The sequence below is a fragment of the Cnephaeus nilssonii genome (assembly GCF_951640355.1).
Source record: "Cnephaeus nilssonii genome assembly, chromosome: 7".
Lineage (NCBI taxonomy): Eukaryota > Metazoa > Chordata > Mammalia > Chiroptera > Vespertilionidae > Cnephaeus > Cnephaeus nilssonii.
In genome coordinates, this window is record NC_137078.1 from 100,764,395 (window position 1) to 100,786,498 (window position 22,104).

General features: G+C 66.0%; 2 protein-coding genes across 5 annotated transcripts in view; one reads left to right on the plus strand and one right to left on the minus strand.

The window, feature by feature from the left end:
- The window catches only part of CHD5 (chromodomain helicase DNA binding protein 5), a gene marked incomplete at both ends in the record, with an annotated part of 54,184 nt that extends 41,353 nt beyond the window's left edge, over nucleotides 1–12,831 (plus strand). Inside the window, 11 exons of the mRNA XM_079776411.1 lie at nucleotides 540–619; nucleotides 810–942; nucleotides 1,906–1,992; nucleotides 2,556–2,693; nucleotides 2,941–3,064; nucleotides 5,260–5,392; nucleotides 5,754–5,949; nucleotides 6,645–6,808; nucleotides 6,922–7,036; nucleotides 7,883–7,938; nucleotides 12,745–12,831. Coding sequence (XP_079632537.1) covers nucleotides 540–619; nucleotides 810–942; nucleotides 1,906–1,992; nucleotides 2,556–2,693; nucleotides 2,941–3,064; nucleotides 5,260–5,392; nucleotides 5,754–5,949; nucleotides 6,645–6,808; nucleotides 6,922–7,036; nucleotides 7,883–7,938; nucleotides 12,745–12,831 — 1,313 coding nt within the window. The remainder of the gene's footprint in view (nucleotides 1–539; nucleotides 620–809; nucleotides 943–1,905; nucleotides 1,993–2,555; nucleotides 2,694–2,940; nucleotides 3,065–5,259; nucleotides 5,393–5,753; nucleotides 5,950–6,644; nucleotides 6,809–6,921; nucleotides 7,037–7,882; nucleotides 7,939–12,744) is intronic.
- The window catches only part of KCNAB2 (potassium voltage-gated channel subfamily A regulatory beta subunit 2), a 65,541-nt gene continuing 54,918 nt past the window's right edge, over nucleotides 11,482–22,104 (minus strand). For all 4 annotated transcript variants that reach the window (XM_079777564.1, XM_079777563.1, XM_079777566.1 and 1 more), the window contains 6 exons: nucleotides 19,009–19,094; nucleotides 17,038–17,158; nucleotides 16,709–16,803; nucleotides 15,732–15,852; nucleotides 14,786–14,874; nucleotides 11,482–13,919 (listed from right to left, as the gene is read on the minus strand). In XM_079777564.1, the coding sequence (XP_079633690.1) occupies nucleotides 13,830–13,919; nucleotides 14,786–14,874; nucleotides 15,732–15,852; nucleotides 16,709–16,803; nucleotides 17,038–17,158; nucleotides 19,009–19,094 (602 nt within the window). In that variant the 3' untranslated portion in view covers nucleotides 11,482–13,829. The remainder of the gene's footprint in view (nucleotides 13,920–14,785; nucleotides 14,875–15,731; nucleotides 15,853–16,708; nucleotides 16,804–17,037; nucleotides 17,159–19,008; nucleotides 19,095–22,104) is intronic.

Here is a 22,104-nt window from a genome sequence, read left to right on the forward strand (position 1 = left end):
CGTGAGGGTGGGTGCCCGGAGGACACCCTGCTTCTGGGCGCCGTGTGCCCCTGGAGGCGGCCACTCCTGGGTGCGGTCCTGGCTCTGGGTGCCCTTAGGCAATCGCTCACTCGCCTGAGCTGTGGGCTGGTGGACATGCCACTTCCCACGAGTCCCTGCCACTCGGCGGCGTGTTGGGAAGATGGTGTGGAGGAGGCCCACGGCCAGTGGCCAGCCTGCGAGTCGGGCCGCCTTGGACGCTGGCTCCCAGTCCCGGCCTCCACACCCTCCCTTCCCTGCTTCTCGGTGGGAGCCCCCCCCCCCGCCCCAACCCCGGGATTACAGCCTGCCTCAGCCGGGCTTTGGCCTCACGGGGCCCAAGGTCCTTGGAGGGTCCCTGCGCTGCAGGCCTGGCCTGGGCTCTTGGCCACCTGGGGTCCTGTCCTCCTGGACGCGCCTGGTCCAGGGGGCGCCTCCTGACGGCCAGGCCCTGCCTCTGGTCTGGCCTCCCTGCCCCCGCCCGAGCCCACCTGTCTCTCCCCTCCCCCTTCATCTTGCAGACAAAGTGGAAGTCCCGCTGGGCTACCTGGATGAGAAGGAGCTGGGGGTGCAGAAGCCGAAGAAGCCTCCGGAAGTCCAGGTGTGGGCGACGTCGTCTGGGCCCGGGCAGGGGCGGGGCGGGTCCGGGGGCCTCTCAGGCCCAGAACTCCTCGGGGCTCCCGTTTGGGCCTCTGGGTTTGGAGGAGCAGGCCGGGAGCCAGGAGAGTGGGTCCAAGCCCGGAGCCCGTTCCTTGCCTTGCCCTCCTGCCGAGCCTCCCCTGCCTCCCTAGGCCCTGCCCACTGCCCTGGACAGAGCGGATGGGGAGGACAGGCAGGAGAGCTCAGACGGCAAGGAGAGGGCCAGGGAGGAGCGGCCGGAGGAGGCGGAGAAGGCCCAGCCCTCCCCGGAGCAGCTGTCAAAAGGTGAGGTGTGGGCTTCCCCAGGCACCCCCCCAGCCAGGCACCCCCCCAGCCAGGCACCCCCCCCAGCCAGGCACCCCCCCAGCCAGCACCCCCCCAGCCAGGCACCCCCCCAGCCAGCACCCCCCCAGCCAGGCACCCCCAGCCAGGCACCCCCCCAGCCAGCACCCTCCCAGCCAGGCACCCCCAGCCAGGCACCCCTCCCAGCCAGGCACCCCCAGCCAGGCACCCCTCCCAGCCAGGCACCCACCCAGCCAGCACCCCCCCAGCCAGGCACCCCCCCAGCCAGGCACCCACCCAGCCAGGCACCCCCCCAGCCAGGCACCCCCTAGTGCCATCTCCCGCCTCCCCCGCCCGGTGAGAGAGGGCGGCTGCTGGCTTCCCTCCCCCTCCCCGTGGCCATGAGGTGGGCTGTGCTCGCTCTGTCCCAGCACCTGGACCCCAGGGGGAGCCAGGACTCAGTCTCTCCTCCGGGCTGGCACTTCTCAGAGTTTGGGGTTCGTGGGCGTGATTTCAAACTCAGTTTGCATGGCGGCGTGAAAACCTGCGTCTGCATGGCGTTGCTTCTGTCTGATAGCGTGGAAACCTGCTTTCTGCCCGGAGGTGGCCAGATTTGGTCAGCGCTCATGTGTGCCTGGAAGGAACACCTGTTCTACAGATGTGTGATCGCGGGGTGTGAGGCTCTAGTTCGATAGGCTTGCCATGTTTTCAGCGTGTTAATATCCTTCCTCATTGTTGGTCTGCTTTGATCAGAGCTTGGAGCGCTGTGATAGGAGGATTTCCAGCGCCTTTAGGTGTTTGGGGGGGTGCTGCTGGGATGGGGTGCGAGGGAAGAGGTATGCTGATGGGGGTGTCCACGCCCCGCCCCCGCCGGAGGAGTTTTCCTGGAGGCACAGGGCTCTGCGCACGGCTAACGCGGAGCTGCCCCTTCCGGCCCCCCACCCGTGAGCACCGTTTGTCTTGCAGAAGTGCTTCCCGAGAAAGAGAAAGTTCTGGACAAGCTGGAGCTGAGCCTGATTCACAGCAGAGGGGACGGCAGCGATTTGAGGCCAGGTGCGGGCTCCTGCACACGTGTGCTGACCTGTGTCCTGTGGTCTCTTGAGGGCACAGCCTGGACCCTGTTGGGACTTCGCAGCCTCCTGGGCACCATCCCCTTGGCTCTAGGCGCTGGTGGGGGTTGATGGGTGGGAACTGACCTGCCCGCCCCACAGGGGACAGGTCCCCTGCTCTCTCCTGACCCCTCCTGTGGCCCCAGCACCATCAGGAGGAAGGAGAGCAGGCCATGAGTTTGGCCTGGAGCATTTGGGGCTCAGCCAGAAGCCTGTGTACCTCTGGGTGCTGGAATGTTCCAGAACAGGTGTCCTCTGATCTGACGCCTAAGGCCGCGCTGCCTTCCTTGAACATAAGCTGCACTTCTCACGTGCCCTACCCCGTTCCCAGGTGGTCCTGACTTGGTGGGGAAGGGAGCCAGCCCCGCGTGCTTGTGTGTGTAAAACCCGTCTGAGCCCCTGGAGGACGGGAGATGGGTCCCCCTAGCCTTTGGGTCCCAGCACTCGGCAGAGAAGCCCCTGGGCAGTGCCTTCTGGGATAAATGAGTGTGGTCTGTCCTCCCATAGATGACACCAAAGTCGAGGAGAAGGAGCCCATGGAAACCCAGCAAAATGGTGACAAAGAGGAGGACGAAGAGGGGAAGAAGGAAGATAAGAACGGGAAGTTCAAGTTCATGTTCAACATTGCAGATGGAGGCTTCACAGGTATTAGGGTGGGGTGGTGGGCAGAGCTGGGGTGGTCGGTGTCCAGCCTTCCTGACTGCGTGGGTCCTGGGAGTCTGGGCAGATGGGTATTTTATACTAAAGTGTGAATGGCTGATGAGAGTGCATTTCCTAGTAACACGGAGCCTCTCGGGGTGGGAAGATGGTAGGCAGCGAGCAGAGGCTTTCCTGGGCCCACCCCTGTGAGGGACGGGGTGCCTCATTCTGTCCCCCTTCACTGGCTTCCCAGAGCTCCACACGCTGTGGCAGAACGAAGAGCGCGCCGCTGTGTCCTCGGCTGCCGTGTCCTCGGGGAACGTCTATGACATCTGGCACCGACGCCATGACTACTGGCTGCTGGCAGGCATCGTGACGTATCCTTGCCAAGCCAGGCTGCCCAGGACTCTGGCCTGCTCCGCTGTGGACCTCGGGGAGGGACACGAGGTGTGTGGGGTGAGGAGTTAGGAGCCAGGGCCCCTTTCCTGATGATGATAGTGGTGATGGTGATGATGGTGATGATGGTGATGATCGTGATGATAGTGATGATGATGATAGTGGTGATGGTGGTGATGATGATGGTGGTGATGATGATGGTGATGATGGTGATGGTGGTGATTGATGGTGATGGTGCTGATGGTGATGATGATGATGATGATGATGATGATGGTGGTGATGGTGGTGATGATGGTGATGATGGTGATGATTATGGTGGTGATGATGGTAATGGTGATGATGGTGATGTTGATGATGGTGATGATGATGGTGGTGGTGGTGATGATGATGGTGGTGATGGTGATGGTGGTGATGGTGATGGTGATGATGGTGATGGTGATGGTGATGATGATGATGGTGGTGGTGGTGATGATGATGGTGATTATGGTGATGGTGGTGGTGATAATGATGGTGGTGATGGTGATGATGGTGGTGATGGTGATGATGGGGATGATGGTGGTGATGGTGATGATGATGATGGTGATGGTGATGGTGATGGTGACCCTAATAGCAGCAGCTCATCCCTTTACCCTCAATACTCACTCCATCCTCACAGCAACTTTCCATGAGGGGCCCTACATGATCCCCCTTATACAGAGGAGGAAACGGATGCTTAGAGAGGCCAAGTGACTTTCCCAGAGATCCACAGCTAAGAAGTCACAGCCCATCCATCTGACTCCATAGCAAATGGTCCTAATTCCTATGGTCACAGACCTCACCTCCTCCCAGTAATGACCCCTGAAGGCTGCTTCACTCTTAGTCCCATCTCTGTCGCTCACCGACCATGTGCCGGGCATGGAGGATGCAGCCCCCAACCCCCGCCTACCTGGACCTGGCATCGTACTGAGGGGAGATGGTGAACACCAGGAGCTAGTGAAGTGGGGGTCATGGAACCTGACAGAGCAGGGAGGGCCACAGGGGGCTTTTGGGGTGGGGTTGCATTTCCATTGGGTGATTGGAGAAGGTGACATTTGAGCATAGACCTCCCGGAGGCCAGAAGAGCCCCCAGCACAGCTGGCCTTCGTGACAGCCTCGCGCGGGGCTGGCAGCTGTGGCGAGAGGAGGGTGTGTGGACAGGAGCCGCCGACGGGCCCTGCAGGGAGTGAGAGGGAACATCGTGGGCTTTGCTGGGTGACCACTCTACTCTGCCCTGGTAGCGGAAGTAGCCACAGACAGCACGTCACCAGCGAGCGTGGCCATGTTCCAATAAAACTTTATTTACAAAACGAGGCTGTAGGCCATCGCCTACTGATCCCTGCCATGGAGGCTGAGGTGTCGGAGCCAGGCCGCCAGAGTTCAGATCCTGACTCTGCCCCTCACAGCTGGGACCTTGGGCACAATAACTGTCCCCTGTTCCCGCAGGACACCTCAGGGCGGCGCCTCCTGCTCCTCCCCAGTTTGGGGGCAGCCACCATCCCTGGCCCCTAACCCCGGTTTGAAACTACACCCCCCCAATCTTCCCTGGTGTCTGTGTCTGTGTGCAAATCTCCTTCTATAAGGACACGTGCTCCCCCTAACTCAGTATGACCCCTTCTTTTTTTTTTTTAAATATTTTTATTGATTTCAGAGAGGAAGGGAGAGGGAGAGAGAGAAACATCCATGATGAGAATTATTGATTAGCTTCCTCCTGCCCGCCCCCTACTGGGGATCAAAACTGCAACCTGGACATGTTCCGGGATGCATGTGCCCTGACCGGGAATCGAACCGTGACCTCCTGGGTCATAGATTGACATTCAACCACTGAGCCATGCCGGCCAGGCAGTATGAACCCCTTCTTAACTTGAGTTCATCTGCAAAGACCCTGTTTCCAAATGAGGGCAGTCACGGGTGCTGGGTGAGAACTTGAACGTGTCTCCCCCGCCCCCACCCGGGTTGTCGGGATGCAGCCCTCAGAGCCTCCGTGCCTGTGCCCGGCGGGTCCCTCTCAGCGTCCGCTGACTGTCCTGTCATCGTCGTCAACACGCTCATCCTGCCGCCCAGGTCATGACTCGCCCGAGAATGCAGTCAGGACTGTGACCCCGCCCCCCCCCACCCTGCCCCGGTGCCCTGGCCAGGTTTGTCCTTAACGGTGCCACAGGCACGGCTACGCCCGCTGGCAGGACATCCAGAACGACCCGAGATACATGATCCTCAACGAGCCCTTCAAGTCTGAGATCCACAAGGGCAACTACCTGGAGATGAAGAACAAGTTCCTGGCCCGCAGGTTCAAGGTCAGAGGTCATGGGGGGCGGGGCTGCAAGAGGGCAGGTTAAGGGGTTAGCAAGCAGCCACCCCCTTCCCCACATATCCGATGTGGACCAGGCCGCCCACAGAGGGGAGTCATTTAGTCACGAACTCACAGGGTGCTGGGTCCTTGCCCTGGGTCAGGCCCCTGGGCGCGCGGCCCCGCTCTGGGTGATGGGTGCCGCTTGGCGAGGGCTCCGCGGTGACCGTGGTAAGATGAGGGTGGACTGCTGAGTGCGAGGGTGTCCTTCCTCCCTCCTTTCTGCTCAGAGTCCGGGCGGGGGTGGTGCGGGGGAGAAGGGGCCAGGCCCACGCTCAATGCCCCCCTCTCCCCACCCCCCCCCCCAGCTGCTGGAGCAGGCGCTGGTCATCGAGGAGCAGCTTCGGAGAGCCGCGTACCTCAACATGACCCAGGACCCCAACCACCCCGCCATGGCCCTGAACGCCCGCCTGGCCGAGGTGGAGTGCCTTGCCGAGAGCCACCAGCACCTGTCCAAGGAGTCCCTCGCCGGGAACAAGCCTGCCAACGCCGTCCTGCACAAGGGTGAGGGCCGCTCCCCCAGGCCGAGCCCGCCTTCCTCCTGCCCGGGGCCTGGCGGCCAGAGATGCGGGCGCTGATGGGGACCTGGGGCCGGGACAGAGCGTCAGCCTGGAGGGCGGAGCCTCTTGGCCAGGATGGGGGAGTCCATCGCCCAGTCCCTCAAGCCCTGCCCATGTACCTGAAATACAGGCTGTGGTCCTCATCACATCCTGGGTGGTGAGGGTTAGCACCCCATTTTAAAGATGGGGACATTGACACTCAGGTCATGGCCCAAGAGTTCCCGGGTTCAGACCTTTGACCCCCCATTTATCCAGATCTTCAGGAAGCTCCAGACTGGCGGGCGGCGGGGCTCCCTGGCCTGCTCTGTGTGCGAGGGAGGCCTCTGTCTGGGGGCCCTCCACCCTGTCCCCAGCGTGGTGGGGCTGCTGGCCTCCTGGGAGCCAGGAGGCGGGCTGAGGGCCTGCGGGGAACCCCGTGTTGGCTCAGAGTTTCTGGCCTCCCTCTCTACAGCCGGGGGCCCCTGGGAGAGGCTCTTTGGGGAACCCCTGTCTCCTCCCTGGTGGCGTGACCCTGCTTTGCAGGCCTGGGAGGGCTGGGCGAGGAGCGCCCCCTGGTGTCCGCTGCCCTGGGAGCGCAGTGACAGCCTGTGAGTGAGCACGGCCCAGAGCCTCAGCCCGCGCCTCCCCCTCCCCCCCCAGTCTTGAACCAGCTGGAGGAGCTGCTGAGTGACATGAAGGCGGACGTGACCCGCCTGCCCTCCATGCTGTCCCGCATCCCCCCGGTGGCCGCCCGCCTGCAGATGTCGGAGCGCAGCATCCTGAGCCGCCTGACCAACCGAGCCGGCGACCCCACCACCCAGCAGGTCGGGTCCGGGCGAGCCCTTCATTGCACGCGGGGCGCCCCAAGCGTGTGCCGGGCGTGGGCTGGGGTCGGCGTACAGGACGGGGATCTCTAAACCCGAGTCCTTGCCTCCAGGGCGCGTTCGGCTCCTCCCAGATGTACAACAGCAGCTTCGGGCCCAACTTCCGGGGCCCCGGACCGGGAGGGATCGTCAACTACAACCAGATGCCCCTGGGGCCTTACGTGACCGGTAGGTGCCCGTCTGCTCCGGGCTGCGTGCACGGGGTGCCCGCGGGCCGCCTGGGCGAGCCGAGGCTTTCTCTTCCCGACAGATATCTAGCCGGCCCGCGACTTCCCTCTCTGGCAACGCTCGTTCCCAGCTGAGGTAAGGCTGCTCCCAGCTACCGTCCCCGTCCCCGTGCGTCCCCAGCTCAGCCGGCAGCTCAGGCCTGGCCGGATCAGCCCTGTCCGTGTGCTGATTCTCACCCGGAGCCATGTGGTCCTCACCGCCTCTGGGGCTCCCGGGGTCTCGCCCATGTGCCCGGAGCCCCCTGCCCCGGCCCCCTCTGCCCTGGGGTCCATCTCGGGGCCAGTGAGTCTGCCCAGGCTTCCGGACACTTCCCCGGAGGCTGGGAAGGCAGGGCACAAAGGGGGCTGATCCTGTGTGCACGTGTGTGTCCCTGCGGGCGTCAGGGGCCACCGCGGCCGGAACCCGCCGCCTCCTCTCCACTGCCCGGCTGAGGGCGCCGCCCGGACTCCCCTCTCATCTCGCCCTGCTCCCTGCCCCGGGCTAGGAGGGTGGCTGGGGGGCAGGAGAGGGAGCTTATCCAGTTCACCCGCCCCCCAAGCCCGTCTGTCCTGGAAGAACGTGGCTTTAGGGTGGAGGTAGGAGTGGGGGGCGGGTTTCAGCTTGGCTGCCTCGGGGGCTGCTGATAGCTGGGGCGCTCTCTGGCACTTGGGAGGTCTTGGCTGGGATCCCCCTCTGATTACAGCTGCTTGTGATGGGCAGTGGGGGGGGCAGTGACAGAGTGTGGGGTGCTGTGCCCAATGCACACCCGACCCCCAACCTCTGTAACCTGTGACCTGCCTCTTGCAGCCAGCCTGCCGGGCCGCCTGCCCGCCCCCACAGGAGAGGAGATCCTGCCTTCATGGGTGCCGTCGTCGCCACGGCCACCGGGGGCAGGAGGGAGCCCGAGGGATGCCATCGCGTGGGGCGGGGCCCAGAAGTGCCACCTCGTCACACTGAGTGTTCCACACGCGTCACCCACACGCCGCGCCCGGCCGCCTGCCGGCGCCGTCTTAGCGCAGACTCCGTTTATTTGTACATCGTTTGCACTTTCCTATTGAAGACTTGAACAGGTTTGTCTTGATAAAGGTCGAGTGGCGTAGGGAGGAGACTAACCAGCATACGTCTGTCTGTCTGTCAGTCAACGGGCTCCAGATGGACGGACGGACGGAAGCTCCCGGAACCCTGCCGCTGCCCGGCCCTGCAGCGTCTGCCCGGAGCTCCCGTGTGCCCCACCCGCCGTCCCGTCTGCACTGCCTTCCGCTCTGCCCCGCCCCCGCCCCCGTGCGGCCCCCAATGCCAGGCGGGTCAGGACGGGGCCAGCGGCCGGGCCCCACACTGGAGACCTGCTGCTGCCCGTGTTCGGGCGGGCCTGTACTCTCCCCTCCTGCCAGGGCTGGGGAGCACCAGGGGGGAGCGGCCTCCTGCGGGGTGGGGCTGTCAGAGGGGTCCGTCCCGGGCTCTGTCAGCACCCTCGGAGCACGTGGCCACTGCCCTGTGGGGCAGGCCCAGAGTCTGGGCCACCTGCCAGGTGTGCTGTGGACAGGTGTGCGAGCATTACAGGAAGGTCACAGCAGCCCTGCCCTGGGAGGCCGTCACACCACCTCGAGGCCCCCCCGCCCCGCCCCTGCCCCCCGCTCCCCGTAGCTCATGGTCTGCAGATGCAAAGGAACCAGGGAAACAGCCCCCAGAGCATGGACTTGTCCCTGGTTTTGTCTGTGGAGAGGCCTCGATCCGGGCGCTTGTCATTGGCACGGCCTAGGTGCCCGAGATGCGCCCCCAGAGGCTCATTCCTGCCAGGAACACGGTCCTGCCCCTCCACCAGCCGGTGGCACCTGTAACGGCCCAGGTGTGGGCAGGGGGTGGGCCAAGCCCGGGCCTGTCTGTCTGACATCAGCCTGGAGGGGTTTCCCAGCCTGGGGCTTCCGGGGGAGACGCTCTGGGTAAGAATCCCGTTGGAGAGGCAGGCAGGCTGGGCCTGGGGTGGGGTGCCCCGAGGGGCTTGGGCTCAGCTCCCGGGGCCAGGATCTGGAGGCTCACCTTGGGGACGGCTGGGTGACTGGCCGGCCCTCACAGGGCCCCAGGCGTCCTCCGAACCCTGGCGGGCTGGGCCCCCGAGCCCCTTCCATCAGGCAGCCCCACTCTCCATCCTGAGCAGACCCTCCAGGGCAGGGCCAGCCTGGCATCGGGGTGGGGGGGGGTGGGGAGGGTCTGGAAGCACCTGCAGGTTCCAGGACACGCACACAGCCGCGGCCGGCCCGCTCTGGGGACGGGGGGGTGGGGGGACGGGGGGGCCGTCCCAGCTCACTGGGGCTCACACACCTGCACGGGCGTCCCCGGTCAGTGCTCCCTGCAGGGCCCCTGGCTCCGGCCACAGCGAGGTGACTGCCCACCGCCCCTCCACCCAGGCCCTGAGCGACATGTCCCCTTCCTGTGGGCGGCCTCGGGGGGCACAGTGCCAGCTCCCCCGGCCACGTGGACCCTCCGGGCATCAGGCCGCGAGGCACCTGGCAGCGGGAGAGGGTCTGCGTCCATCGCCCCAGGCCTGTGGCCCCTTCCTTCCGCCCTTCCGCCCCGGGGAGCCTCCCTCTGCCCTCTGTCTCCACGCCCTTCCCAGGCCTTGCCAGCGCCCCTGGGTCCTTCTCACCGGGCCAGAGCCAGGTGCCCACAGTCGGCCCGGCCCCCGGCACTGCTGGCTGGGAAAGGCTGTGGTCCCCACGCCCGGTGCCCGGGGGCGCAGGACGAGGGCCGCGGGCACTGGGGTTGAGGGGAGTTTCTGCTGACTGCTTTGGGAGAGAAAAAGGATCGTGAGGATGTTTTCTCTTGGTTATCAGTTATCTCCCGCCCAGCGCCGTGGGGTGGAAGCCTGCTGCTTTGGCACCTTGGGGCGGCTTTGGTTTTGCTGCTGGCAGAACGGGGCCGTCGTGGGCCAGCGGAACCCCAAGCGCCAGGCTGCGGTTTTGTTATTATTTGAACCCGTGCCGATTGGGCTTCTGTCGGGTCACCTTTGGGCCACGGTCCCCTTGAGCATCTCCCGCCGGGCTCCCAGCCAACGAGGGGGGTTAGGGTTGGACTGACCGTGTTGGGGGAACCCCGTCCGGAGGCCCGCCCTGCCCGCCGCCTTCAGAAGCTCCTTTGTTTTCTGCCAATTGTGACCAAGGTCCTGCTGATGCCCACAGCTGGCCGGGTGCCACCCCCTCCGGGGGTCCCTATCCAGGGTCCTCGGGGGTCCCCGGCCCCGGCTGGGAGCTGAGACTGGTGACATCTCTGCTCTTGTTCCCAGGGTCCGGGGACCAGGGCTCTTGTGGGTCTGAGGCTCGTGGTGAGGGAGGGTCAGGGGCCCGTGGAGCGTGGTTTTGGCCTGGCCTCTGCCGGGGTCTCCCCACTGTCCCTGTGGCTGCCCCGTGCCCACCACCATCTCCATCGAGGGAGCCGCTCCAGCCCCGTCTGCAATCCCCGGAAGTTTACAGGTTGTGGTTTATCAGCCCAAAGTCATTGGCGTTGTGTTTCAGATTTTTTTCTTAGTTTTCAGATTTTTTTTAAACAAAGTATTTTTTTAAGTACAATAACCCGGAAAGGGCCCGTCAGGTGTGTGTGTGTCCTCAACCCCTGGCCTCGAGGTGGGAGCCTGAGCCCCAGCCTGGAGATGAGGGGGACTCCCACCCGGTGGTCCCCGGCCCCGCTGAGGGGCCAGGCCCCTTGCCCGCCGGCCCTGGGTCCCAGCAGGGAGGGGGGGGTCCCAGCTGGGTGGGGGCTGGAGCTTTGGGAGCGGAGCCCCTGTAAGGGGTGCCCTGTCCCGCCCTGGGAGGACATGAGGGACGCTGGACAGACCGCCGCCGACCGCCCCTTCGCCTTGTGCTCCGTGTGTCTTGGTTTTCTGCGTTTTAATAAACCCTTTGGGAAAGGACAGAGTCTGTTTCCCTCCATTCTCACGACCTCGGAGGGGGCGGGGCTGGGGAGCATGGGGAGCAGAGGGTGTGGGGGGATGGGGTGTTGCCTGAGAAGACCCGGCCCCTCAGGGCTGAAGGGCTCCCTGGGAGAGAGGGGCACCCCAAGAAGGGTGTGCATGGGTGGTGCCTAGCCCTCCCACCTGCACCCCTAAACACAGCCCCCATTGCACCAGAGAAACACTGGCCCCCTGGACCCAACCTGTGTCCCCAGAGGGCACAGAGCCCCCCAGCAACCAGAGAGCATGGAATGGCGGTGGGGGCACCCCCACTCCTGAATCACTCGGGAGAGATGGGGGGTCTTGGTCCCCAGTCTCTGCCTCTTCTCCAGGCCCAGTTCTCCCAGCCCGCCCTTGGCCACAGGCTTCGGGGCCCGTGCTGAATGGCGGCCCCTCCCCCTCCCACTGCCCAGCCCTAGCCCCCCCAGCCCGGAAAGGAGGGGAGCAGCGGGCGGGACGCGGACCACGGGCTGGAGTTTTATTGGTCATTCCATAAATACGTGTCACTGGGAAGCGCGGCGGATGGCGGTGTCGCCTGCGGGGGGAGCGCGTTAGCCGGGGAGCCACAGTCGTTAAAAAAACCGGAGAAGAAGCGCGGTATTTACAGACCAGCAGACAGCGAGCCCCCCCCCCCCCCCCCCCCCCCGCTGCCGGACCAGAGGGGCTGAGAAGGCGGGGCTCCGTGCGGCATCAACCAGCAAAACCGACCCGGCCTGTCCTGGGCCCAGGTTCCTCGCAGGGCACTCCCGGGGGCGGGGAAGGGGGGCCAGGCTGGGGGGCAGCGCCCCACCCCGTGCAGGGGCCGGGCCACCCTTGGGGGCCACCTTGCCCAGCTCACCCCTTTCCCGGCTCTGACTTCCTCTCCCACTCCAGCTCCCTCCTGGGTCGGGGCCCTGTCCCCCAGGGAGCAGAGGCCACCTCAGAACCGGGCCGGGCCGAGGGCCGAGGCTGCTGGGCCCTGTGCGGCCGATTCAGCCTCTGCGGAGCTCAGCCCGGGCCCTGCCCGCCTCTGGCCAACCCGTGGCCGATGGGCCCGGCCTCCCAGGGGAGGCTCGTGGGCAGCGGCCCGCCCTGGCCCTGCAAGTCCCTGTTGGTGGGTGGCCAGCAGGTGGTCAGGGGCAGCGTGTGGAGGCCCCGCCCCTCCCCCAGGGCGGGGTGGGCCTGGACAGAATGCCCCACGGGGCCCGTCCTCAGAGCAGGACGCCCCCCCCCCCGTAGGATGGGGAGTGGCACCGGCTGGGCACCTCGGCAGGACCGGCGCTGCCCACTGCCACACTCACAGGTGAAGCTTGTAGGGGACGAGTTGGAGACCCCAAGGGCCAGGCCTACGAGGAGGGAAGGTTCTAGACTCCAGGCTCAGCACGGAGGTCAGGAGTGGAGAGAGCTGTCCCCGGCCCCCTCGCCTTTGCGGCTTTTCTCAAAGCCCTTTCCCGGCCTCAGCCCAGCCAGGACGGGGTGCGGGCTGCGAATGGCAGGGGGAGGCGGGAGGAAGCCTCGGGGCAGCTCTGTGCCCAGGACCGCTGTGCCCGCCTCCTGGTGCGTGGGAGGGGGTGGGGGTGCCTGGGGGGCTGGCACACAGGGCCCCTACAGAGCGGCTGGCACATCCGTAGAGCCTGGCTCCTGCCCCCCACATGGCCGGCAAAGGCTGGGGCACTTCTCAGGCCACGGGGCTGGGGCTCCTGGCTGCAGGCCCCCCTCTCCCCCACCCCCTCCCCGTCCCCTCCAGCTGGGGCTGCAAGGGGCTGACAGCCTGTGTGTCCTGCCCTTCGTCCCTGTCCCCAACCTGCTGCAGGCTGGGAGTGGTGTGCAGTGACACCCCCACACGTCACAGCGTGTGGGGGTCCCAGGGGTGGCCCTGCTGCCCATCTGCCCAGGTCGCAAGCTCTGAGCACAGAGATGCTTAGCGCCCCAAGACAGAGCACCTCAACCCCGCCTCTCCAGGGAGAGCCTGCGGGGGTCGTTTCTCCACCGTGGGGGCTGCGGCTAGGGGTACAAGACCCCGGTGCTGGGCACGGACAGAAGACCCGGGCCCCGGGAAGGGCTCTAGCCTGTCCCCTGCAGACGCCGAGGCCGACCCCAGCAGGGCAGGGCGTCCTCTCTCTCCCACGCGTGGCCAGCAGCCAGCCCAGCTCAGCACGCACGGCCTCGGGGGCAGCAACGGGTACCAGCCAGGGAGGAGGTGGGGCCCCTGCCAAGGGCAATGAGCTTGAAATCAGACCCCCAACTTCTTGTGGGCCCTAGACTGCAGAGCCAGCCCCCCTGGGTTCCGACCCCTACCAGCCAGGGAGGAGGTGGGGGTCAGGGGACAGCACAGAAGGCCCGAGACCCCCTGGGACAGGGGTGGGGAAGCAGCTGAGGCCGGGCCCTGGGTCAGAGGGAGACCCCTGGGGAGGCCCAGCCCAGCACCCAGGGCCCTGTGGGGGGGCCCAGGAGGACCAGGCCCGGGGTCCCCCTCCTCGCCGCCGACGCCAGCGGGGTCCTCGGCAGAGGAGAGCCGGCCCTGCCTGCCCCGCCCCTGGTCCAGCCTGGCCTGGGCTTGCGGAGGCTCCGGGGAGGCCCGGCCCCGACGGGAGGTGCAGCCTGGGGGGGCCACCTGACGGCCTCCGAAGGATCGGGGCGTCCCGGCAGGACGGGGGTGCCGCGGAGCAGTGGGCGGTGTGTGGCAGCGGCTTCTGAGGTGTTTCCCCAGGACACCCGGGAGGGCTTTCTTTGTGATGCGAACCACGTTCATGACTTGGCTTCAAAACAGCGGAAGCGAGGGGCGGCGAGCGAACAGACGGGGGAGGGAGTGTCCGGCCGGCCGGCGGGCCCCTAGGACCGGTAGTCCTTCTTGCTGTAGGGTTTGTTGCCCAAGATGCTGTCGATCTCGTGGATGATGGAGGATGACAGCTTGGGGAGGACCTGAGGGCCAGGACAAGAGCAGGTCGGGATCCCGCCACGCGCCTGTGGGGGAGGCGGCCGCGGGGCCCTCAGGGCGTCCAGCTCCAGCGGAGGCAGACGGGGCCGCGCTGCTTTCTGTTCCAGAAGGTTCCGGGCAGAGAGGAGGTCCGCCCTGGGGTATACATTGCCCCTCAAACGCCAGCGTACTCCAGAACCTTCTGGGCGGCACCCAGTGCAGCCTCCAGGGCCAGACCCCTGATCGCCACACCCTGAAGTGCCTTCCCCGCCTTCCCCACCTCACCCTTCCCTGCGCCAAACCCAGGGGCGTCTCTGACTCGCTCCCCCTCACGTCCAGTTTGTGGGCCAGATGCACCCGCCTCTCCCATCGCCTCCAAACATCCAGGTGCACCCGCCTCTCCCTCGCCTCCACCACTGCCACCCGGCCCCGCTGTCACCTCCCAGCACCTCTCCCTGCTCCCGTCTTCCCTCCAGCAGCAGCCAGAGAGAGAGGGGGTCACTCTTAAGACCAAAGTCAGATGGTGCCCCTACTCTCCTGGGACCACAGGGCTCCCACGGCAGCTTAATCACCCCTCACTCCTGTGCCACCCCTCAGCCCTACCCGCCCCTCACTCCTGCCTCGCCCCCTCCTCACTCCTGCCCTGCTCCTGGGCCCTCGCCAGCCCCTCAGAGCGCTCATGTGACTCCAATTCCCTCACTGCTCCACGTCGGGGCTTGCTGTCTGTTCGGCTAGATCACCAGCTCTTCCAGAGCAGGGCTCTTCGGAGGTTCCCTGACGGAGCCCACGTGCCTCGCACAGTGCCTGGCAGGTAGCAGGTGCTCAGCCGGTACCTGCTGGGCTCCCCGAACACCGATGGGGCCCCGCTCACCTGGATCGCTCCAATGTTCTCCATCAGCTGGTCTGCGCTGGACGCGCCCAGGAGCACGGAGCTGACGCCCTCGTTCCTCAGGCACCAGGCTGGGGCAGCAAGACAGAGGTGAGGAGACACACCCGGGGCCGGCGCCCTTCCGGTCTGCTCTCCCCTCACTGGCAGGGGACACCCAGCCTGAGTCTGCGGGCTTGGAGGGACCTAGCAAGGCCAGCGCTCAGCAGTGCCGGGGGGCGGGGAGGGGGGGCGGGGGGTGCTGGGGGAGACTTGGCATTGACCGCCCCATGTGGAGAGGTGGCCCAAGTGCTCAGGGATCCCACCTTCTCCCCATGAATGTGGGACCCCCATTAGCCGTGGCTGGCTCATAAAGGGGCTGGCCCAGGCATAAGGGGCTCCTGACACCTTCCAACTCTGCCCCCAAGCCCCAGCCTATTACCTGTGGCCACGCCTGCCCCAGCTGTTACCTATGGCCACGCCTGCCCCAGCTGTTACCTATGGCCACGCCTGCCCCAGCTGTTACCTATGGCCACGCCTCCCCCCAGTTGTGACCTCTGGCCACGCCTCCCCCAGCTGTGACCCCTGGCCATGACTGCCCCAGCTGTGACCTCTGGCCACGCCTGCCCCAGCTGTGACCCCTGGCCACGCCTCCCCCCAGCTGTGACCCCTGGCCACGACTGCCCCCGCTGTTACCTATGGCCACGCCTGCCCCCAGCTGTGACCTATGGCCACGCCTGCCCCCAGCTGTGACCTATGGCCACGCCTGCCCCCAGCTGTTACCTATGGCCACGCCTGCCCCCGCTGTTACCTATGGCCACGCCTGCCCCCAGCTGTTACCTATGGCCACGCCTGCCCCCGCTGTTACCTATGGCCACGCCTGCCCCCGCTGTTACCTATGGCCACGCCTGCCCCCGCTGTTACCTATGGCCACGCCTGCCCCCGCTGTTACCTATGGCCAGCTGCGGGAGGGTGCAGCCCAGGCGCTCGGCGATGGCCTGCAGCTCCTTCAGCTTGGCCTGTTGGCGCCGGCCCTCCTCACTCAGGATCTTGTCCTTCAGCCACTGGTAGCCCTGGTGGGGGAGGGAAGACACAGCCCCCAGGTGAGGGCAGGTCGCCGGGGCCTCTGTGTGCCGGTGGCTGGGGACCGGAGCCAGGGCAGTGGCCCCTCCTGGCCGTTGGAGTGTGGGACCACTGCTCTCTGAAGCCCGTTGTCTCGGGGAGCTGAGGGGGCCCGTGACCAGGACAGGAGGGGCCCGTGACCTCCCTTCTCCCAGGAGGCCGGCATCCGGGAGGTGCTGTGGGCTTGGGTCCGGCACCGAGGGGGTGCGGCCTCCCTGCCCCACTCCCAGGGACGCAGTGCCTTGCAGGGGCCCCTGGCCTTGCAGTGGGCTGGGGAGAAGTGAGGAGGGCAGGCCATCTGCCCTTGAACCTGGGGCTTGGGGCTCCGGGGCTGGACCTGCCCCGGCCTGGGCAGGCCTTCCCCTGCACTCTGCACACCCTCCTGGAGTCCCCTCTCTGGACTCGTCCTGGGAGTCAGTCACCTCTGAGTGACAACTGAAGAAGCTGTGCAGCCGGGCTCTGAGCTCAGCCCAGATCAGGTGCGTGTGCGTGTGCATGTGCGTGCATGCGTGTGCATGGGGGGGCATCCCAAAGGCACATGTGGACCCAGCCAGGTTGTGAATGTGGAACCAAGGAGGGCGTTAGGGGGTGCAGGAGAGTGAAGGCACTTCTTCACCGGGGCGCGCCCACGGAGTGGGCAGCTCTTCCAGCCCGGCCAGGCCAGCCAGGGCCCGTTCCCACGGCCCGGACCGCCTGCAGGCAGGGCCCAGGGAAGGGTGCCCAGCAGCACGGCTGTCGGCCCGAGGCCTCACCTCTACAACATGCCCATCCCTGGCCTGGCCCCTCCCCTGCCCGACCCCTCCTGACCTTCAAGGAGGCTCTGGAGTAGGGCGGGATGCCGCTGTCATACTTTCCAGAGACGATGCCGCAGGCCAGGGGGGACCAGGTCATGGCACCCACTCCTGCAGGAGGAAAGCCAGGCGAGGTCATGTCCTGGGCCCCCAGGTGGGGTGGGGGAGGCGGGGGAGAGGGCTGTGCAGGGCGGGGCAGGGGGTGGGGGGGGGCGGGGAAGAGGGCTGTGCGGGGCGGGGCAGGGGGCGGGGACCGGGGAGAGGGCTGGGGGGGGGGGCCAGGGCGGGGACTGGGGAGAGGGCTGTGCGGGGCGGGGCAGGGGCTGTGCGGGGCGGGGCGCCCACCGATCTTGTGGAAGAGCTCGGGCAGCTGCACCTCCACCTTCTCGCGCTGGAACATGTGGTACTCGGCCTGCTCGCAGATGGGCGGGATCAGGTTGAACTGCCGGGCCACCGAGTAGGCTTCCTGCGGAGGCAGAGGCACGTTGGGCCCTGCCCGGCAGTGGGTGCGGGGCCGCCCGGGCGGCAGGGAGGACACAGGGCATCCTGTTAGGACTGCCACCTGCCCCTCCCCCTCTCAGCTGTCCCGGGCACCTGCTAGGCCCGGCCCTGAGGGGGAAAAGGGGGTGGCTGAAGGGACTTGGCTCCTGGCATTCCTGGCCAGGTGGCCTTGGGCAAGGGGCTCACCCCCCGGGCCTCAGTTTCCCCATCTGTCACGAGGGCCAAACGAGCAGTGGTGTTTGCAGCCCTCGGACAGCCTGGCTCAGGGGCACTCTCAGTGCCCGCCTGCCGTGTGGCTGCTGCTGTGGTCGGGGGGATGGCACGGCCAGAAAATGCTTGGTGAGGAGGGAGCGTGGCCGCCTCCGCCCCTTCCTGGAACTTGGAGCCTCAGCTCCGCGGACCAGACTGTGATGAGCGTCGTCCTTGTTCCAATGAGGTGGCGGTTCAACCCCAGTCAGAGCAGCTGCAGGAGGCAGCCAATCCCCGCCCCCCCCTTTCTCTCTCTCTCTCTCCCTCTCCCCCTCATTTGCTTTCTAAGATCAATTTAAAAACTGATCTTAGACAGACCCCGGGGAAGCCCTGCGTGCCAGCCTGGGAGGCCCTTTCCCTCCCCCGGGACTCAGTTTTCCTGTCTGTGAAATGGGGAGAAGGTGCTGGTGGCTCCTTAGTGCCACCGCGCAGCTGATGGAGCTGGGGGCCCGCTAGGGCTGCGTTTAACTGCAAATGAACATCCCGCTTCATTTCTTTGATGAGGTGGGAATCTGGGACTCTCTGATGAAACCCAAGCCAGGAGCGTCCGGTGTGGGAGCTCTGGGAAGGGGATGGGAAGGACTGAGGCTGGGAGGGGCCTAGAGGCCAGGGTTGTGGGTCAGTCTGAGCGGGAAGACAGTCCCCTGGCCTCTAGCCTCCAGCCCCCCCCCTCACCCCCACCCCACCCTCACCCTGAGGAGGCACCCGCCGCCCTTGGCCTTGGCAAGCTCCCGTGGAGGGAAATGATGATGCAGGGAGGCTTTCCTGAGGTTCGGGAGGGGGAACAGCATGGAGTATGAGGTGGATGGTGGGGCCCAACAGCCACCCAGATTCTGAGGCAGCCTGGACTCTGAGCGGCACAGCCCGGGCATTCATCTCAGCACGAGCTGTGTGACCTTGGGTATGTCACTTAACCTCTCTGTGCCTCAGCGTGCACCTCTGAGAAGCAGGAGGACAGCAGCACTGACCTCACAGGGCGCTGTGAGGGTTAAATGGCAGTTAGTCCACACGAAGCCCTTCATCTTTTTAAATAAAAAAAGGTGTTTTTTAAAAATTGATCTTAGCAGATGAGGGGGAGAGGGAGAGAGAGAGCGAGAGAGCGAGAGAGAGAGAGAGAGAGAGAGGGAGAAAGAAGGGGGGGATTGCCTGCTTCCTGCAGCTGCTCTCACTGGGGTCGAACCCACCACCTCCTTGGTACACAGGACGACGCTCCAACCAACGGAGCCCCCCCAGCCAGGGCACAGAGCCCCTACATCTACCGGCGCCTGGCAGATCCGAGAGCTCGGTGCCCGGGCCTGAGGGTTGTCTCCGGAGCTGGGCACCTGCTCTCAGGCCGCCCCCAGAACAGTCCTGGGCCTCAGGGGAGGGAGGCTCAGAGAGGTGAGCCCCGTCTTAACCCAGGTCAGTGCACCCCGTGCCGGGACCAAGACCCCTCAAGGCCTGCAGCCATGACCGCCGCACGTCACAGCACCCGTGCCCCCGGGACCCACAGCCCGGGACCCGCAGAGTCCCTCCACAGAGCGGGCAGGAGCCCACGCCGCGCACGCACCCCTGAGGCCGCCGTACCATGATCTCCATGGAGCTCCAGCGCGACGTGCCCCAGTACATGGCCATCCCCTGGTTGATGACGTGGGTCATGGCGCGCACAGTCTCTGCAGGAGAGAAGGGGGAGCTACCGGTTGGGGGGTGGCCGGGGGCACGGGGCCCAGCGGGGCGCGTTCTGCAAACACAGGCGCCGGAGCAGGGACAGGGCGCTGCAACGACGTCTTGCAAGCACTGTACTCGCGGCTCCCGGGGCGGGGGGCGGGGGGCGGGGGGTCCGGGGTCAGAAAAAAGCGGACCTCCTCCATGCAACTGGTCTTTTTTAAAAAAAATCTTCACCTGAGGACATTTTCCCATTGATTTTTAGAGAGAGTGGAAGAGAGAGGGAGACAGAGAGAAACACATCGATGGGTTGCCTCCTGCATGTGCCCTGATCAGAGCCCGGGCCGGGGAGGAGCCTGCAACCGAGGTACGTGCCCGTGACCGGAATCGAACCCGGGACCCTTCTGTCCATAGGTCGACGCTCTATCCACTGAGCCACACTGGCCAGGACCAAGCAATTGGTCTTGAAAATGACTTCCCCCAGTAGCACAGGCCTCCTGGGATCTTTGAGAGAAGGGTTGTGGGTGGACTGGGTGTTCCCTGTCAGGGTAGAAGGGCTGTGGGGGAGATGGAAGGATGTGAGGCCCTTCTAGAGAGTTCTCTGGTCCCGGGAGGAAGCAGGGCCCGACCCCCGGCAGAGCAGGTGGGGATTAAGGTCACAGCCACGCTGGCAGGAGGCCGCGGAGGCAGGCGCAGTGTTTGCCTGCTGCCGGGCGGCTGCTCGGGCTCTTCACTCTCAGTGGGCTGCAGAATGGGCGGGCGAAGTGACCGTGGCACCTGCAGGGACAGGGCGCAGGGCCTGGGTGGCCCAGAGGAGCGAGGGGAGACATGGCAGCCCGTCTGGGCCAGGCCCCCGCCTCTCATGCCAGCCCCGTCCCGGGCCGGAGCGTGTCCCCAGCACAGGGCGGCGGTGGCTTCTGCTCCTAGCGCAAGGGGGGTCTGGGCGACCCTCCTGGGGAGGCCCGAGGCTGCAGCGGGACGTCAAGGTCTCCACTGCAGACGGGGCAGCGAGAATCCCCGTGTCCCAGTGTCCTAGGACCTCAGCCGCTGAGACCAGCCTTCCTTTTAAATGGGGGACCCCCCCAGGGCGCCCCGAGGCTCAGGAGAGGCTCTAGGAAGCGAAACCTGCCGGCTTTCCTTCCCGGGTGGTTTCAGCTCGTGGGGATGTTGTCGTTTTTGAAACAGAACTTGGCCTCACATTTTTCAGTCTCCAACGTCTCAGCGTTGGGGTTGTGGGGGGGGGGGGAGCCGCACCCCAGATGTCTCCCAGGCCCCATACAGTGCTTGCAAGTCCGACTGCCCAGGCAGTGGGCGGGGGAGCTGACAAGTGTTTCTAAAACAAAGCGTGACGGGCCCTGGCCAAGGCCCCTTTCTGCAGAAGCCTGCGGTGGCTGGGGCTCCTGGGGTGGCGGTCTCTGTGGGCGCGGAGACCCCGCAAAACTCACACCTGGGCTTCCACACCTGCAGGCCGAGCCCCGTCCCCCCGTCCCCATCCCAGGGAGGGGAGCGGGCTGGCAGGGAGCCCGGACCCCCGGACGCCCCAGGGGCCGCCCTTTGCAGACACCGGTCGTCATGAAGGACAGCGGTGTCGGGTGGAGGGCTTGAGGGTCCCACATCCGAGCCCTGAGCCCCGTGCCGGCCGGGCGCCCCGTCGGGCTCTTTAGAAACACTCTCGGGACCTGCAGCCATGCAGCGCGAGCGCCCCCGTCTCTCAGCCAAGGCGCAGGCCACATGCCGGAGAGGAGAGCCAGGGCCCCGTGCCCGGCCTGGCTCCCGGCAGCTCCCTCCTAAGGAGGGGCCGCGATGCAGTGCCTTCCATGCAGAGGGCAGGCCGCCCCAGCCCGCGGTCAAGGCCACGCGGTAGCCCGAGAGCCTGTGGCGGCGGCCCTGGCGGCGGGTGCCCTGGGCCAAGGCTGCTGGGTTCCCGGAGGGTCCCAGGCGGTGGCCGGCGGGCATGGAGCCACCCCCGGGACCACGGTGCCCTCCCACGGACCATGGCGCTCCGCCCTCTGCCCAAGTGGGACGCCAGTGGCCCCAGACACAGGGACAACGAGGGGCCTGTCCTTCGCCTCAATATTTAATGCCGCCGAACAAATCCTTGCAGCGGCTGCCCAGACCCCTGGCATCTCCTGCCATGTCACAAATAATACATGGGCGGGTCAGGTGGCAGTGCCAGTTGGCAGGCAGGAGCCCTGCCACCGTGGAACTCAGCTCAGTCCCCAGGGAGACCGAGGCCTGCCGCGGGGTGGGGTCCTGGGCCCTGAGCATAGGGGCGGGCGGGGCCACGGGGCCACGGGTCTCGAGTTTCCCGGCTCATGAGGGGGTCCTTCCAGGGGGACAATGTTCCATTCCAGGGGGTCAGGCCACACAGCGGGGGGTGAGTGGCAGGTGGCCAGCCCTCCCAGGGACATGAGCGCTCACAGAAGCCAGCGCGCGGTGGGGGCAGCTCGCATGGGGTTCACTGCTTCTGGGTGGGGCAGGGGCTGAGCGAACATGAATTCTGGAGAAGGTAAGACTTGTGGGGGCCACATACTCGGGGATCCCCGATGTGTTTGCTCCGGTGGGAACCTGGCCTCCCCCATCCCCGCCCCGGCCCATCCAGCGTCAAGGTTTTAGGCCCTGATCGCAGCACCCCCCAATCAGGAGGGGCCCCGCGGCCGCCCCAGGACCTCAGCACCGCCAGGCGGGGGGCGGGCATGCACAGAGGGCGGGAGCGTGAAGGACAGCGGCCCCCTGGCAGGGTGTCGGCACTGCTTCCCGTATGCATTTTATGGAGAAGTTTGTCCTCGGGGGGGAGCCGTGTAAATAAAACCACTGCCTCATAAAATGCAGCGCGCACACGGGCCATGGCCGGGCGAGGGCACTGGGTACCTTCTATGATGAATGTCCGGGACCTGGAGGAACTAAATGGGTCCCCTGGTGATAAAAAGAGATTTAAAGAGACCAGAGTTGACAGCTGTGGGAACACGGGAGGCGTGGAATGACAAAGGGCACGGCAGGGAGGCACAAATCACTTCC